Here is a 13,040-nt window from a genome sequence, read left to right on the forward strand (position 1 = left end):
TAGACCTGAACCTGGAAGAGCACAATGACCCCAATTCAAAAGGACTCATTGAGACCTTGGACGCTGGGGCCTCACACAATGAGTAAAGGGACATAGCCACGTTGCCGGACACCTTCTGAACCCTATTTTCACCAACCTCTGCAACATTTCGGTACATGAGCCCAAACACAAGTCCCCTGGACAGACCACGCCCTCATCAAGTTCACAATCTCCATCCAACGCACATGCACCACTGCCAGACCAGCCTACCGAAAGCGGAACAGCATCACTGACAAGGACTGGAACACCGCTCTCAACACCCACCAACCCGAACACAGCAACAACCTCCCAGAGGTATTAAGAATTTCAACAACTGGATCACCTTCAGCTCTGACTCCCTAGCCCCTCTCATACACAGCAATACAGCAAGCTCCAGACCCCAGGCCAGTTGACACACTGGGGAACTCAGACTGATGTAACACCATTGCAAACAACTGAAGCACAAATGGATAATGAGCTAGGACAACTCAGACTGGGCCACGTTCAAACCTGCCATAAGGCGCTTCCCTCAAACGATCTGGACCACCAAACATGCTGCTCTGGCAGATCCTATCAATGCCAGCACCGACAGAAGAAAACAAATCTTCACCATTGTGAAATATTTCAGATCACCAGCAGCCTCCTCCATCTCGATCACACACTCGCTGGACCTCTGCAACAATATCTCACAATTCTTCAGGAACAAAATCACTGCCATTTGCAGAAACTGCAGCCCACTACCTGGCCCAACAGACTTTGTGAAATACCTCCTAATCTTATCCAAAGAACCAATGCTAACTACATGACCTGTCATTACCCCAGAAGAAACAACCCTGATGTCCATTCACTTAGGTTTCCCATCGGACCCCTGCCCCACCATGCCTACTCCAGAGGAGTGCAACCCATCAGCGCCATGCTCACATCTATTCTGAATGCCTCTACCTCTTTTGCAACCTTCCAAGATGCTTGGAACCACACAACTGTCCTCCTATTGTTGAAGAAACACTGCTTCTATTCTTGGCCAAGGTCTTAGAGAAAATCATTAACAGACACCTCACCAAATACCTCCATAGCCACAAACTCCTCAGCACCACTCAGCCTGATTTCAGACCTAACCACAGAACGGAAACTGCCCTCATTGCCACCACGGGTGACATCCACATGACTCTGGACAGAGGAGACACATCAGCCCATGTCCTCCTCGGCCTCTCCACAGCATTTGACACAGTCTCCCACCCCATCCTCATTCAAAATCCACACAACATCCAAGGACACATAGCCCAATGGATATGCTCCATCCTGACTGGAAGGTCCCATTCAGTCACCCTGACACCATATGCTTCGTAAACTCCCCCGACCTCATCTGCAGAGTTCCACAAGGATCCTGCCTCAGTCTGACCATCTTCAACTCAATCAATCAATCATGGGTTTGCCAAAGCGCAACTACTAACCCGGAAGGGTCTCAAGGTGCTGGTGCTGGGGGGAAGGGGATGGGACAGATCCTGGGCACTCCCGGAGTGTCATTAGAGGCCAAGTAGGTCAGAGGTCTTCCAAGGCCTTTAAGGGTACGTGCGGTGCCGGACGCTCATGGTGATTTGTCGAAAAGCCAGGTCTTGAGGCCTTTCAGGAACTTGGAGAGAGTAGGAGTCTGGCGGAGGTGGAGAGGGAGGGTGTTCCATGTCTTTGCCATGAGGAAGGAGAAGGAACGACCTCCTGTCCTGGTCTTCATGATGCATGGTACCGTGGTGAGGGAGAGCCGGGTTTAGCGGAGGGATCTTTGGGGAGCGTGGAACGAGAGGCGGTGGTTCATGTAGGCAGGGCCGCTGTTGTAGAGGGCTTTGTAGGCATGGGTGAGAGGTTTGAAGGTGATTCTTTTCTCATTGAGGAGCCAATGTAGATTCCGCAGGTGTTGGGTGATGTGGCAATGGTGCGGTAGGTTGAGGACTAGTCTGGCTGCGGCAGTCTGGATCTTCTGGAGTTTGCAGGTGAGGTTCTTGTTGATCCCGGTGTAGAGTGCATTGCCATAGTCTAGTCTGCTACTGATGAGGGCGTGGGTGACGGTTTTTCTGTGTTCGAGGGGGATTCAGTTGAAAGTTTTTCATAGGAGACGGAGGGTGTGAAAACAGGAAGAAGTGACGGCGTTGATCTGGTGGTCCATTTTGAGTTCAGAGTCAAGGATAATTCCGAGGTTGCTTGTGTGGTCCGCAGGTGGGGGTGGGTTCCCAAGGGCTGGGGGCCACCAGATGTCGTTCCAGGCATCAGGATGTGGGCCTATGAGGAGTACTTCGGTTTTGTCTGTGTTCAGTTGTAGGCAGCTGTTCTTCATCCACCCGGCGACTGCTTCCATTCCTTCTTGGAAGTTGTTGTTTCAAGATGGTGGGTTCGTTAGATAGTGAGAGGATGAGTTGCATGTCGTCTGCGTATTATACATTGTTGAGTCCATGTGATCTGACGATGGAGGCGAGAGGGTCCATGTATATGTTGAACAAAGTAAGGCTGATGGAGGATCCTTGGGGGACCCCGCAAGTGGTTAGCGTGGAATTCGAGATGAAGGGAGGTAGTCTGACTGATCCACTGCGTTCAACTGGAGAGGAATGAGAGGAATGAACTCATACATGATCCCTCTAGCCAGAATCATCCGCTCTCACAACATCAACGTCCTCTACTATGCCAACGACACAAAACTCATTCTCTCCCTCAAAGACGGACATGACGCCCAGTACCCGGATCGGATTCAATGCATGCATGACTGAAATCTTCAACTGGCTGAAGGCCAACTGTCTAAAGCTGAACACCAACAAGACCAAAATCATGATCTTCAGGAAGAGTACATCATGATGGGACTACACCTGGTGGTCAACAGAGCTAGGAATGACACCTATACCCACTACCCACACCAAGAACGTCAGGATCATCATTGACAGCAAACTTGAGCTGCCCAAGTCAATGCCTTCACCGCCTTATGCTTCCATACCCTAAAGATGCTGAGGAAGATTTCCAAATGGCTCTCAATCAACACCAGGAAAACCATCACACATACCCTGATCACAAGCAAGCTGAACTACGGGAACACCCTCTATACTGGGAACAACAATAAACTCACCAGAAGACTGCACACCATTCAGAACTCAGCAGCCAGAATCACTCGCATCCTTCCTCGCCCCACTCACATCACACTACACCTGAAGAAGTTATACTGGCAAAAATAAGCATAAACTCCTTACTCCCACTTTTAAAACACTATATAAAAATGGTTCAGCATACCTCAACAACTGCATCTGCTTTCACGAACATTCCAGACACCTTTGCTCGCCTAGACTCCTAGCTGTAAAAATCCCACGCATATGGAAAACCAGATACGGTGGTCGAGATTTCTCTTACATTGCTCCTAAAGAGTGAAACGACCTGCCACTACACATAAAGCAGTAGTGGCTGCTATGGGGCAGCAGTGGAAGGGGGAGGGGGGGGTTTAAAGAAAAAAGAAAGAAAAGAAAATTAAACTAACATTACCAGTGGCCACCTCTCCTCTCTCCTTTTTGCCATGACACAGGCAGGAAACAGGAAGCACACAGGCTCCTAGACTCCCTTAGCCAAACACAACGCTGCTGAACAGCATTGTGATTAGTCCCAAGACTGCCGGCCAAACCGGACTGCGCACTTGGAGAGTGCCACTACTCCTCCCTCTGCAATGCTCTGGCCAGACCAGCCCCAGCCCACACCTACAGAGCCGCTAGGGAAAAATAAAATGATGATACTATTCTTGTGTGGAGACGCTCCTCCTCCTTAGCGGAGGAGCCGCTGCTGAAAAAGAACCTCCTTCTCACTTCTTGAACTCTGCAAGAACAGAGTAGTCTCACTAGGCTCTAGATGTGACTAGACTCATACCTGTTCAGTACCAGGATACCACCCCAGGTGATAGTGCGCTCTAGAAATCTGCCTAACATAACATCATGTGTTTGAATGACTAATCACCCTCTTTGCATACATTCAAGGCCTGACCTTCACTGTCTCTCTGCCCCTAGATTCTAGATCCCTTTTTGTGCCAAGACACGTTTGTCTTGGCTCAGTTTTTGGTGGTATTTTTATCTTTTGGAAGTTTGCGTTCATTACACCTCGCTTTTTGCTCTTGATTTATGTTCGTTTGAATCAATCAGTGTTCATTCTGTCCCTTTGCTGTCATTGTTTTTGCCAAAATACCCTCTGTATAACCAATCTCGTAAAATCACGATCCCAAAATATACTGCATAAAAAATTATGTTTCCTATAAACATTCCCACCAAGCACGGGTTGGTCTGTGGTTCTTGAGAATAATCATATATCTAGCAACTGCCTCTCGGCCCTGAAACCACATCTTCTAAACCACGTCTAAACATATAGCATTATATGTCCAAGTACAGATCGTATTTGTCTCTCTGAAGCACGTCTCACAAGTTCAAATTATCTTCTCGTCCTAAGAGTGCGATCTAAAGGACACCTGAGACTTGGGTATAGCGGAGAGACTGGGAGGTCTGATAAAGACGAGGTGTTTCGGTCAATGTGTATTGTGGCCCCAGCCAAGTGATGAGGCGTCATGTCTAATACACCGGTACATGCCTAATGCAGGTCCAACAAATAGATGGTTTGGTGACTTTTCTGGGGAGCCCATGCTGGTGAGTTACTACATAAATCAACCGATGTTGATGCTTATAGAATTCAGCGAAAGGCGTAATTAGGAGGTATATACGTGTGTGAAATCAGATGAAGGTATATCAAGTGGTAGGAATCATGAAGAAAAAGATGGAAAAGGAGTAGCAATGATTGCAGACCTAGCGACATTAAACATTTTCTTTGACATGTGACATTCACTTTCTAGCCTTTAACATTCTCCAGATAGGCCATTGTCACGCACAGAACATAGGAATGGCCAGATGACGTACCATGCTCTTAGTTACAAGATATTTCCTTTGGGTTTTTTCCCATTTTTGGCTTCTAATACCAAGCTGTTCGAAGCACAGTAAGGGCCTGAACAAGGTCTCCCATGGCAGGAGCCTAGTGCTGATAGGTAATCAATCAGTTACCGCTATGTCCATCTTCCTTGCATAGTCCTTGGTCAGTAACGATGCCACACAGTTTATGTTTCTCTCCTTGAACTCCCAGAAGAAAGTGCAGAGACTCCAATATGCAAGGACATTTACTATATATTGTCACAGGAAGAGACATAGTCTTTACACATTCAAAGAACTCAGAACACTTTAGATAGATCGCCAGGGGCATCTGTGTAGCATCCCATATGTCCTCACATCCTAACACCCAATCTCATGTAATAGGACTCCCAGTGACTCCACTCAGAATGTGGTCACTGCTTGTGTGGATATGCCCTACAACCCTTATGAAACTTTCACCCCTAACAACTCATAGGATTAGCAGAAGGACACCACCATCGGCTCAGAATATGTGTAGATGGCTTTTTGCCCTTGGCCGATGATCTATTGGTAACAAATGAAAAATATGAACGGGCCTGGCTCACTCTACATAGATAAGTGCTGGTGACGCATCCAACCTGCCTGCTGCTCTTTGTCATCAGTAGTGTAGTACCAAAAGGAAATGTGAGCGGAAAGTTTTCCTGCTCCAGGTGGAGCTGGGAGGAAACTATTTGTTTACATTTTGGCTTTGTGCCCTGCGGAAGAACACACAGATGTGAGGATCTAAAATTATCAAAGCACTAAGTCATGCATCTGTCCACCAGAGGTAATAGCTATAGGAAGACACACCTTAGCCAACACCAGGATAAAGGTGTTGATTCCAGAGATTGATGCATCACCCCTTGCCACTCATGTACGTGTGGGGGACGGTCTCATGAAGGTCACAGAGAGTATTATTCCAGATGATAGTTCTGAAAGCATCTTAAAAGGTGTGATGCTGAGTCCCAAAGGGGAGCCACTGGGCCTGGAGGTAGAAACTGGGGGCCATATGTATCAAAAAAGAGTTTTGCGATTCTCAAATTGCGATTTTTAGTGAATCGCAATTAGAGAATTGCAAAATGCAATGTATGTAGGATTTGCTAAAAATGTTACGAATCCTACATATTCCTTATTTGCGAATCGCAAATTGAGATTCGCAAATAAGGAATATCTTCCCATTCATTCCTATGGGCTAGGACGCCCATAGGAATGAATGGGAAGACATTCTCAATTTGCCATTACCAATTAGAGAATCGCAAATTGAGAATGCAATTTCAAGGTTGCAAGGGTGCTAAAAGGAAACCCTGTTACACCCCTGAAATATGCATGTGTGCACATTTTGCGCACATACATGCCCTAAGGGCATGTATGTGCGACTTATGGCACTTTAAAAACATCAAAAAAGTGCTTTTTTAAAGAAAATCGCAAATTACCACCAACTTGAAGTTGGTGATCATTTGCAATTCCTTAAGGCCAAATAGCACATTTCTGGTGCTTCCAGAATTGCATTTAAGGAATCGCAATTTGCAATTCCTTAATTGCATTCGCAAATTAGAGAATCGCAAATTTTGCAATTCTCTATTTTCCGATGGCCTTTTGGGATGATACATCCCAAAAGGCTTTTTCCCATTCGCAAACGGGCAGATTCTGAGAATCTGCCCGTATGTAAACGGGAAAAAGGCTTGATACATATGGCCCTGAAACCCTTAAATATGGTCTTTAAAAAATCAAGCATTTAAAAGGGTCACAAATGGAGAAATGTAACCCCATCAATGGGCAGTACTTGGAAAATTTGCAACCTGTTGTATAGTATCTCGATTCTAGGAGGTAGGTATGTTGCGTTCCATCTCCAGCAGTGCAATCGTACCCTGTGTTTTTCCAGGCCATCGGGGAAGTTTATGGATGACTAACAACGGAAGGCCTGGTGACTACATGTGCAAAGGGGAACAAGAGACCCTTTGGCCATGGAAAATATACTTTGGCCTCCCTAAGGGCCCTGGCCTTATGCTTCTGATGCAGAACGGCAGAAGAATGGCATGCTTGATATAAGCTACCTAATAGACAGATGGTTCTCAGACTCCCCTTACATATGGAGAGGTGTGGCTCACTGGTTAGAGGTGGCAGACCCGTAAGCAGAGAATCGGCCAGGGACCAGGGTTCAATTCCCGACGCGGCAGGGTCGTGGACCAGGGTCAAAAACGGATTCGATAATTCTCGCCTCGGTACCTACTCTAACCAGAAACACACTCGGCAACTCTGGGCATTAAGCTTGCCTCATCTCTACAACGGCCCCCCACAGACGCCGGGGATGCCTGGTTTCACCTTGGAGATACCCAGAAAGGGACCATCTCACAGGGAAAACCAGGACGGGTTCCCCAGTGGTCTTCAGCGCCAGGATGCTCCATGGAGTCACAGTGCGCTTTACAAGTACACCCACATTTACATTTACATTTACATATTTAATCTGCATGAAAACCTCAATTAGTTCGCTCCAGCTCAACCACTGGCCTGCTTCATTCAAAGTCCAATAAGCCTGGACTGACACTTTCGTCAGTGTTGCACTCCAGTCCCAATAGTGCTTAAGTGCTGCCAATACATATGGATACATATAATGCAGAAGAACTTCTAGCACAAGGTAGGAAATCATCACAACATAGTTAGCGTGGGACCTGATAAAGCAGGAACCAGTGTTTCGCACTGTGCTGGCAGAACACTCTAGTTTTGCAGAAGCTAGCTCGCCAAAGTTTGCATGGTGGAGGCAGGCCCTCTGTGGCAGCTGCCTTAAACCCATTTCACCTACGGCTATTCTTTACCGAAGACCTCCAGCTTGCTTAGAAGAGCTATACCATGATGAAGGTTCATTTTGTCCCCTACTGGAAATATAGTTCTCAAATCAGTCTTGTACCTGGCGTCAATGATACAAGTTTGTGGGACTGTTGAAGAAGAGATTTCTCCTGATTATCATAAAATCAAAATGTAAATCCATTTCAGGCATGAAAGGGCATTGGATCCAGCCTTGAAAAATGGAGGGTCACTGGCTAACCAGTTGTTCAGGAAATATCTGCATCCCCTTATCATACAACAAAACCTCCACCACTGCCTAAACTGCCATGAACAGTTTTACATCCAATGAAAGTCCCAAGTGCAGCACTGTGAACGAATAATGATGCGCCCTATCAGATGGAGACAAAAACATAGCATAAGTTAGGGACTGAAGGCTAATAAATGGGTGGGCGTGGCACAATGAAAAAGAAAAGCCAGGATACGAAGAGGTCATCATCCAGGAAAGGAGGGGATTCAGTGGAAAAGATCTCTGTATTATCTATGGAACATAAGCACGCCTGACTTAAAGTCAAGGCTGAAACGCATAGAGTAAGGACAGAGTTAAGAGAGCGGAGAAAGGTTGGCAATGTGACATTACTGGACTTACTTTGTATTTTGAAGACAGAGATAATAGTGATTCTTTTGTTGTTGTCTGTAGGTCCCATCTGGCTGGATAATGTTCGCTGCACAGGCACTGAGACCACCCTGGCCCAATGTGACTCCAATGGCTGGGGTGTGAGTGACTGCAAGCACTCAGAAGATGCAGGCGTGCTCTGCTCAGAGAAGCGGTTACCAAAGTTTGAACAGGAGAGGCAGTCTTTGACCCTCAATATGAAAGTAAGATATTGTGCCCTCATTATCTAGCATTGCTTTAAAAACAGAGAAAATAATGTATTTATTGTCATTGTTTGTATTGTTCTGACAAACTGAGTCAAACAACTAAAGACCACTTCGGAGCACCTTGCAGGGTAAGAGTTAAACAGAAGATTACAACGCAGGCATAAGTTCAGATGTAGACACAGGACTCAATCTCATTTAACCAGGCCTAATCACCCCTCTCACCACCCACAATTCTCCTGAAGCATTTGCTGGCTCTAGCTGCTCTTATTGAGAGGAGTTGTCAAGTTAAAAAAAAAACTTCTCCCCACAAGTCATGTAAAAAATGGGCAGAAAATACTTCAGCCCGATTCATACATGGCAGATATTTGGCAGTGCTATAGGTGGGGATAACACACCCAGCACCCTCTTAAAACAGATGCCTGGGAGGTAGGACCTTGGTGGTGGGAGGCTAAAGCAAGTGGGAATCATTCATACAAACTATTGTTTATGTGACCTCAAGCAGGCCTGAATGGACAGTAAGCTGTAGTTGGTAGCCTTTTGTGTGTGACAAATTAAGGTGTCAGAGAGAACTCCCCTTTGCAAAGATTGCACAATGCTTTTCCTATTCAAACCTTGGTAGTAACGTGAAAGACTTGATTGTCCCACAGACAGACAGCACCCATCAATGAACTTTAAAATAAAGAACTCTTCAATTCACAAGAGCTCTGTAATGCTCAATCATGATCATTTATGGATTTACCTGACATCAAATCTACTACACAACACCGGTTGTAGGACCTTCCCTTGATCCATCAAAGGGCTCCCACCAGTGGAAAGTTTGAAGCAATACATTCTAGGGCGAAGTATATTGGTTGCAGTGATAGGACGTTCAGTAGTGTATTCCCTGGCTCAACAGCTGTCATGTTGAGGAAATGCATGTGGATGGGGCAGTACAACCAATCCCTAACATTATATTTGGACGTATCAGCTTCTCATTCCAAAAGAGCAGATTTCGGCAATTAAAGACTGTTTGGGCAAAAACAATCATGGTTTATTGCTAATAACTGCTAAAGTAAGATCTTCATATCCTAAGCATTGCTTATTATAAAATGCAGCCCTCATATGCTGATGATACCGTGTGCTAATGTCATTCAGCTGCACTAAGAGTAGTCTAACATTTGTTCAGACCTAATTTGGTCATGGAGATCCCCTTTTTTGTCATCTATAATCTCCCCCTTATTCAGATGCAATTTGTATGTAGTCTGTGTGAGTTTGAATTGATGTATTTATATGATGTCTCCAGGGTCCTATTTTTGTTAAGTAATTCTATATAAGTAAATATGTGTTATGTATACCTGATGTGATAACAGGAATAATGTTGTTTTCTGTGATATAGACACTTTTAGAAAAAGTTTTTTTTTAAATGAAAAAAGAAGGAATAAATGAAACTTTATAAAGTATATAAAGAAATGAAATAATAAAAGAAATGAAAATCAAATTTCAATTGTTAAGTGTCACTGATGTGATTCAATGTATTTTTGAGCCCAATAGTGACTGAGTCCTTAGTGGAATGACTAGATAGGCCATGAGGGAGTGCTCTTAGTGTTTTTTGTTTCTTTCCCCTCTTCTCCCTGGCCTGAAAGTATTATTTTCCAGAGGGGGTCCCCAATTATGCAGTTGGGATGGAAACCTACTTAGGGATCCTCCAAGATTGCTGAAGATTAAACAAAACTGCACATTTAAGGAACAACAATGGTTTCCATAATTTTAGTCACCACTGGCACAAACAGTTTACAAGCTAAAAAGCTTGGGAAAGTGAACAGTAATCTCAACTTTCATCTAAGGTTTAAATGTGGGTGCTTTTTTCCACACCAGTTACACATACAACAACGTTGTCAAAGAAACAGGTTCCCGTGATCCTTTGATTCAAAACAGAATACTTGTTATTAAGGATGATGTAGCACGTCGCGTTTGGAGAATGTTTAATGTAAAAGTCCAAGCTCACCACACAGCGAATTGGGCGAGTGAGCTGCGTAACAGGGCCAGGCGGCGCTCAGTGCAAGCTTCCACACTCTCTCCTTTCTCACTGGCACGCGCTCCCTTCGCCGGCTGGCTCCCGGCCGATCCTCCTGCAGGTTTCATGAGAGGTCTGATCACTGTTTTGAGATAAAATCGAATTACCTGAATGTTTTCCAGTCACAGAAGCTGACACCCCCATGTTTCTTCTGAACCTGTCACTCTGCTGCTGTTTGACATGCCTAGATTATGGGCGCTCTTGTGTGAAAGGCAAAGTGTTCTAGCTCTACAGCTTCAGAATGCTCTTCCTGTTGAGCTAGGGTGTCCTCCCGCCTAGGACAGTTCAAAGAGGCCCTTTAAACCAATTTTAGTTCTAGCAGTAGCCAAGACTTGTTAAATTTTTTACAAAAAATGTATACTATTATACATATCAGCCACCTCTTTTCATCCATTTGTCTGTTGCTGTGTCATTCACATTTTGCTTCTACCCACTACAACATAGCACGCAGCAGTTGGTCAGCCTACTTCAACCACTTGTTAACTTCACTTTGAGTGACTGCATTTTGCTCTCTCACAAGGAGACAATCCACAAACAAGCTAGTTTCTTTTAGTCCCAGTGTTTTTGGTTTTACTTTATAATTAGTTTAGTGGTTGGTGCCTTTGTGTGTAGGGCCCGATGTGATAGCAGGATGCTTCTCAAGCACGTTCCGTCTTTATCACATTCCATCTCCAGCCAATTTTGTTATTAATTCAATTTGGGGTGTTTTGCTTTCCTGGCAGCTGCTATTTCGCAGCATACCAGATTGGGTCCATGTGAAACTGTTCTGTATTAGGTTATCCACTTTTGACTTTTTTTCTTTCCTTCTGTTTATTACATTCTTTCTGTTTCATTCCTGCCTTCTTGCAGGCTTTTTCTTTTTTTTATTGCCTTCTTTCATTCTTGCTTTTTTTCTTTCATGCTTTCCTTCTCTTTCTACCTAGCTCCTTCTCTTTCTTTCTTTCCTTAAATGTCTTTACTTCTTACTTTCCTTCTCTCTGTCCTTCTCTTTTCTTTTGTGCTCTATTTTTCCTCTTTCATTCCTTGTTTCCTCTTTTCCTTCTTGCATTTTTCCTGTTCCTCCTCCCTCTCGCCCTTCTTTCTTTCTTTCTTGTTTCTCGATGCCTTTCTTTGCTTCTTTCTTTCTTTCTTAAAGGCAAGAGGCTTGCAGCCACTGTCAGACTGATTTACTTTTTTAGGTCTGTGTTAACCTAGACCTTTTGATTTTACTAGAATTATGTGTATGACATAGTTACTTATAGGGGTTTCAGCCATACTTTGTCCACTAGTCTGTGGTTGGTTCCATTCACATTTTAAATCCACCCATGCCATTATGCAATGTATCAGTCCAGTTCAGCCATTGGTTGACTTCACTACGAATTACAGCCTGCTCTCCTTTTTAAAAGGAACACATCCACACACAAAGTAGTTCCCTTCAATGCCAAGAATAACTATGGTAATGTGTTTTTTTTTTAGTCCCAAAACGTATTTTTCTTGTAGCAAATTATTTTTGTTTTTAGATTGATGAGGAGCCCGCATATTCCCAAATAATAAAGTTTTGCAGAAACCATGGCAAAACTAAACAAGAATTGCCAGAACACTGGCAGCCAAAATCAGACCTAATGGCTTTGCCAGTGCTTGTTTTGTGACACTCTCTCTTGCTGCTTTTGTTTGTAGCGCCAAGATGCTTCTCCGTTAAAGTAAATAATTCATTTAATTAATATACACCTCATTATGTGATAAACCGACTCCAGAACGTAGTCACTAATAGAGCAACCTCTCACTTCCACCTGCTCTTCACCCATTCACTCACTCCTCCCAGACAGCAGATGCAAACATTCAGTACCTCTAAGGGGACGAGTCTGTGCAGCGAGAACGGCAAGGGGAAGGCAGCAGAAAGCAGCCCTCTCAGTGAAAATACACCTTTCAGAAATACCAAAAATGCTGTCGAGCACTTGGTCTGTCTGTGTAGTTTTATTTTGGTAAAAATTATTATTGTAATATAGTGAAGTGGTGAAGGTTCTGGAACAGCGGAAAAATAACCGCCATCTGTGAACACAGTCAATAAACTCACTGCTCCCTTCACTTTTGACCCTCCCCCCATCTCCCTCGTCTGCCCTTCTCCCGGTGGTTTATAATTGTACCTTTCTGCATCTTCTCTCGTTCTCGCAACAGCGGAAAACGTCTATTTATATGAAGACCGAGGAAAAAACAGCCCAGAAAAATCTTTAAGAAAACAACTCCAGAAATACATGGAAGGCAGGAAGGGAAGGTGTGTACTCTCTCATGGAGAGTGGAGACCTCTAGCATGAGCAGTTTTATGTTTCTGCTGTCGAGAAAAGGTGATGACTTTTGGGAGATTAAACGCATCAAACCTTCTCCAGCAA

At 44.4% G+C, this 13,040-nt stretch overlaps 1 protein-coding gene across 1 annotated transcript in view; it reads left to right on the plus strand.

Moving 5' to 3' along the window:
• LOXL4 (lysyl oxidase like 4) overlaps nt 1-13,040 on the plus strand; it is a 211,960-nt gene that overhangs the window by 18,217 nt on the left and 180,703 nt on the right. Inside the window, exon 3 of the mRNA XM_085606332.1 lies at nt 8,440-8,618. Within this exon, the coding sequence (XP_085462458.1) occupies nt 8,440-8,618 (179 nt within the window). The remainder of the gene's footprint in view (nt 1-8,439; nt 8,619-13,040) is intronic.

The sequence above is a fragment of the Triturus cristatus genome, chromosome 1_2, assembly GCF_964204655.1.
Source record: "Triturus cristatus chromosome 1_2, aTriCri1.1, whole genome shotgun sequence".
Lineage (NCBI taxonomy): Eukaryota > Metazoa > Chordata > Amphibia > Caudata > Salamandridae > Triturus > Triturus cristatus.